The sequence below is a fragment of the Humulus lupulus genome, chromosome 7, assembly GCF_963169125.1.
Source record: "Humulus lupulus chromosome 7, drHumLupu1.1, whole genome shotgun sequence".
Lineage (NCBI taxonomy): Eukaryota > Viridiplantae > Streptophyta > Magnoliopsida > Rosales > Cannabaceae > Humulus > Humulus lupulus.
The window spans coordinates 63,943,483-63,949,563 of record NC_084799.1 but is presented as its reverse complement, the minus strand read 5'-3'; the positions used below and the strand labels follow the sequence as shown (position 1 = coordinate 63,949,563).

At 27.9% G+C, this 6,081-nt stretch overlaps 1 protein-coding gene across 1 annotated transcript; it reads left to right on the top strand.

Moving 5' to 3' along the window:
• Positions 1-1,208: 1,208 nt before the first annotated feature.
• LOC133789678 (cell wall protein RBR3-like) lies at positions 1,209-2,406 on the top strand. The gene has a single exon (XM_062227455.1). The coding sequence runs from the start codon at positions 1,256-1,258 to the stop codon at positions 2,015-2,017; it is 762 nt and encodes a 253-aa protein (XP_062083439.1). The 5' UTR covers positions 1,209-1,255; the 3' UTR covers positions 2,018-2,406.
• Positions 2,407-6,081: the final 3,675 nt, after the last annotated feature.

Below are 6,081 nucleotides of genomic sequence, written 5' to 3'. Positions count from 1 at the left end.
ATTGGATTACGATCAAACGTTGGTTACGAAAAAGAAAAATATTTTTCTTTTCTTTTCAAGTACTCTATTATTATTATTATTGAGTGAGACAGTTATTGCCAATCTATATAGAAAGACATTTTCTTTGTGCTTAAAAAATACCATCTTACATATATTGTGAACAAAAAAATTCATAGTTACAAATATGCTCATAAAAATCAAAATTTGTTATGACTAAATATATTTTTTATTATATATAATAGGTTGTGATTAAAACTGCATTAATAACAACTTGTAACTAAATATTACTTTTAATTATAAATAGTTTTTTGTATTGACTAGAAGTTTTTTATTTTTTAGTGACTTATTCTTATGAAAAGGATTTTGGAGTATTACCCTATTATAATTATATATATCCAAATTGAGAGGAATGCAAAAATAGTAAGGCGATCATCATCTTCGTTAAACAAATTTCAATATCCAACTATAACCTACTCTTTCTATTATATGTTTAGTTTTATTTTTTATTTTAGCAAAATCCAACTGAATTTCACATGGTCCTAAAGAGCTGCAGTTTTAATAATAATCAGCTATATGATAACCACGGTGGTGTGGGCCGGCGATCCAGCAAGCGCGCCCACATGCATGACCGATTCCTTTGAGATAATTAATTATTTATGATAACATGCACTCACATATAAATATAGTTTTGGTTTTCAAATGATTATTTTGTGTTGACTATAATAGTTAGGTTATCAACCAATCCGACACATTTTCATAGTTTAAAGCTTCCAAATAGTATTTAATTTGGGACTTGAACCGGAAATTGAGGGCACAAGGCATCTCATGATCTCAACTCTCTAGGCCAGATTCACATTCAGATAAACTGCTAATTACATATGCTAGTTTTCTAACTTCCTTGATGCTTCACTTCATTGAGATAGAGCTGCTTTATTGGTTATAATGATATAATATCAATAGTTATTATTTAAAAGAAAACTGTAGTGTGAAGGGTTTGGTAATTTGTCACAATCTCATGCCCTATGCTATTAGTTGACTGTGCATGTTGGTTATTAATTTAGAGCCCATACAAAAAATGTTATTTAATTAACAAACTAAGTCATAACCCAGCATGTTAGAGAATATTTATATATATATATATATATATATAAACACATAAATTTATAACATGTACTATAATACATTGAAACTAGCAAGTGATTATAAACTAAGCCCTCCTATTCTCACCTTATTATAGCATCAATTATTACTAAAAATGCTCACAAGTAGTACCTCAGACCTTACTCATAACTCACTCAAAATTATCACTCATCCCAATGAGTACAAACTCTTCTCTAAGCAGCGCCTAATGAAGAGAGACTTATCCATATCCACCACATCCATGGAGGATCATCACTACCATGGTGGATCTTCAGCTTCAATCCCATTCATGTGGGAATCTCAACCAGGAACTCCAAAAGTCAAGCTCAGAGAAAACCCTTTACCTCCTCTCACTCCTCCACCTTCTTATTGTTACAGTCCTATTAGTACTCCCTCTTCAAAAAAATCTTCATCATCCAAAACTAGAAAAAAGACCTCAAAACCTAATCTTATACGCACTATTTTCCCAAAGCATGATTTCAATGGTTCTAGTACTAATAATAATACTACCAGAACACGAAATAATACTTTTCCTTCATCGCCTAATTCTCTTTCATCACCATCTTCTTCCTCATCACTCTCCTCTTCTCCAAAGTCAGTATCCTACTACTCTTCATCGGTGCCTTCTTCGCCGGCATGTACTACTTCATCGAAACACCACCACGGACGGTGGAGAATGATGTCATCATCTAGTCCTCGGCGGCCGGTGGATTCTAGGGTTAATAATTGTCATGACGAAGAGAATTATGAAGAGTATGGCCATGACTACTCTTCACCAGTTTCAACTCTGTGCTTTAATGGCCGTAGTGGGGCGAGTGTAAAGTCCAGATCAAGCTTTTACTCATCCTTCATAAAGGTACTGCTTAACCACAAATAATAATTGGCTGATGATGATCACTACAGTTTCTTGGTTGGGGAAAAAAAAGCTTGATTTCATATTGAGCTAGTCTTATTATTACGTTGTAACATTTTTTGTTTAATTGTGGTACCGTGACCAAAAGAAAAAGAAAAGATCAATAATGATGATCAATTATGTAGCTTATATGATAATATAATACAAGCTAGTGGGGATTAGGGGCAATGTTATAATTATAATATTGGAGAATTTACCAACATATAATATATAGATATACGTACATATCATGCTGTAATTGTAATATCATTGCTGTCATATATGTATGATTTGACCGTTATCCGGGAAATTTTTGATCATACGCAAGGGCAGTATTGAAATAAAGTATATTTCTTTGTGATCAAGAAATGTTGCACGGCTCTATTTGAAAGTGAAATTAATAAAACATTTTAGTTTGATACATTTAAATTTACGATAACTTTATTTATATATACATGTTATAGTCGGTTGATTATTATATTTGTCTTCGTGATCTTAATTTGTTGTGATATGTTAAATGTTCAAATTAAATATGCCATTATTCATGATGCACATTCATATTATATATTAGTAATTATATAGGGGAAAAGGTATGACAATTTTTGGACTCATTCAAATTTATTAAGGGTCTGATTGGTTCGCGATTAGAAAACTATATTTTTGAAAAGTGAGATTCTGAAATGAAAATCTGAATTTAGTGACTGAAAACATGTTTATGAAAATGTGATTGGTTCAATATCAGTAAACTGTTTTTGAGTTTTAAAAAACTGAATCTGTGATTCGGATTAAATTTGAAAATATAACAAAAACTGAATACGTGATTGGTTTAGCTGAAAGTAAAATTTAATTATATTGATAAATTAAAATTTAATAATAATGCATTAATTAAATTCATAACAATATTGCATTGTCATTAACTTTGATTTTTTTTATAAATTAAAGTTATATTTTTTTAGGGCATGATTGATTAGTGATTTAAAAATTGTATTTTGAAAAAGTATGATTTTGAAAAAAGAATCTAGATTTAGTGTCTGAAAATATGTTTATGAAAATGTGATTGAATGTATTGCCTGTTAACTATTTTTTAGTTTTATAAAATTGAATAATTTTTTGGTAGAAAATCTAAAAATTGAATATGTAATATATATTTTTTATTTTGGTATAATAATAATTGAAGTGAAAATATTATTTTTATTTATTTGTTGTAATTTTTATTTGATCAATGAATTTTTTTAGCAAATATATTGTAAATCAGAATTAAATTATTTATATGATTTTATAATTAATTATTTTACTAAATTTATATAGATAAAACTTTTAAAAAGTAGATTGACTTGTAATAAGGACAAAAGAAAAAAATCAAGATTGTAAGAAAAATAAAAGAAAATTAGCAAGAAAAAACATATATTTTTAAAAAGTAAAAATATATTGAAAACATGAAATTTTCGTTTTCAAAATTCTTCATTAGAATTGAAGTTATTTTTGGAATTAGTTTCCAAAAATGTTTAACCAATCAAGTTTTATTTGTAGGTCTCATAATTTTTAATTTTTGAAAACATAAAATCACATTTAAATCCTATACCAATCATATCCTTAATTATTAGACTGTCTTGCTTATATTTACTTATGTTAGAATGTTAGTTACTTATGTTAGAATGTTAGGAGTGAGTTTAGAAGAAAATGCGATGTATATATGATAAGAAGTATATTGTTGAATTTCAAAATGAGTGAGGTAAGCTATATTCTTATGTAGTGTTAAATGTAAGTATATTCTATAAAAAAAACAACTTTTATATATATACACACGTCTACAGTAGACCACTTTGTAATTAAAAAGAGAAAAAAGGAGGCAAATATGAAAGTTTTGCAATTTGCCTAGGGAATGTAGTCATTCTCTCAACTTCATTTGAATCTAACAAAATTTTAAATTATAGTTGTTTTCTATTCAAGTAATTGTTAATCTAGTCCATAACCAGCAAGCAGATCTAGATCGATCGAGAATTGCATCGATATATGTATAAGAATTTTCATATATTTATACATAGTTAACATGTATATGATAAACAATATATACATATATATTATATATGCATGTCCGTAGAGGGGTGTTATATACGAGTGCCTTGTTAATTTAAATTGTTAGAAGGGTGTTATTGTCTTTGACCTCAAAGTGAATTAATATTTTTTTCTAACTTGCATTAATGATGAGACATGTGAATTCGGACAGAGTAGGAAGCTTCTTATGCCATGCATAAATAAAGAAGTATAACCCTGAAAATGCTTTATAGTTTGACAACTATATTTAAAAGAGGGTTGGTGTTTGACAATTTTAGTGATTTAAAATCACGTGACAAGGATGGAGTGTTAGTAATATTATCTAGTACTTATTAAATTCAAATATATTTAAACGTGTGAGATCTGATATTTAATTGTATCAATAATAATGTATTACTTTTTTGTATGATATTGGAAACCTGGTTACTTCTTAACAATTCTCTATTTAAAGAAAAAAAGCATTTATCCTTGAAAAACCATCAACATGATCACCACCTGGCGGTTTTGTACATTCGAAATATGTTGTTAATTTACTGTTGGACTGCCACATTTTCATATATATATATATATATATAATTAAGTTTGTCCAGGGATAACGTGCGATATAAAGAGAAATCATAAATATAACATATTATTATAAGATTAGCTAGCTGATTATTAATTGATCGAGCTCATTAACAACTTGTGTAAAACAATTAATACTGATGAATTATTAATTAATTGGTAGTAGCCTGATCTAGTTTTGTCTGGAAATGTTTCAATATGTACATAAATATGTCAATTCAGTTAGGAGAATAATAATGCATAATGGTCGAACTGTGAGTCTGAGTGAGATTTGGCGGTTTGCGGTAGTCTTAGGTGAAATATTGATTTATTTTAGGGGAAAACCGAAAACACGTAACCGCATAACAAAACCCAACAAATCTTACACAGGAAGAGGCAAACACAATAAGTTGCACGACATGGAATACTATCTTCCAACAGAATGATAATGATGTTGCATTAGTAGTTACAGGCTTAAATAAAATACACAAACACCCAGAGTTTATAAATTCTTGACAATTACGTTTATATCACCATAGCAGTTGAACATTTTGTAAGACTTTTATTTTGAGTTTATATTAATATTTTAATTGTTTTATTAGAATATGGATTCTTGGATAGTTCTTTCGGGTTTTTTCATCCGTATACAAGTTTTAAAATAATATTACACATCTAATCAGAATAATAATTAGCAGATATATCCATTTAATTAGTTAAATATTAAAATATATTTCTTCCTTAAATTAATAAAAGATGTTACTAATTAAATATTTAATTAATTTAAAATGCTAAAACTGAAGCAAATTAAAATTATGTAAAACAAAAAAGTTATTAAATTTATATTTTGATTTTTTATTTTTGTCTGCCAATTTCAATTGATCTATCAGTTTAGTCCTTGTAAGGAATTAGTTCGATATAAATTAATTTATGCAATTTTGTACTTTTTTTGACACTGTTTTCTTTCTAAATAATATTTATCAATTTTTTTTGGTATTATTTTTTTTAGGATAAATTACAATCTTTACGGTAATATTAAAAAAATATCATTTTTTACGGTAAACTAAAATAATTACACATTTACGGTAAATCTTGTTCTTGCTTGCCATATAACACATCTCTTCCCCTCAAAATTCATTTGTTGTCAAGACTAATCCTCAAACTAATATATTTGTAATGCCCTGGATAGCCAAGATCGTTACACTGTGTGTTTATAAATGTGCAAGACTTGCTAATCAAGTCATTTAGCTCGAAACGTGTTACTGGTACTATAGTTGAACTAGGGTTAAAAGATTTTGGTCTCAAAAACTTCATTTCTTATAAACAAACATTTTCCTTACACAGGATCCAAAAAGTAGTAAAGTTAAAAGAACGCCTACAAAATTTTAGGATTGAAATATAGTTATTAGCCACTCTAAGGCAAAACAGAAAATTAAGCTTTTCTCGTCCTGTAT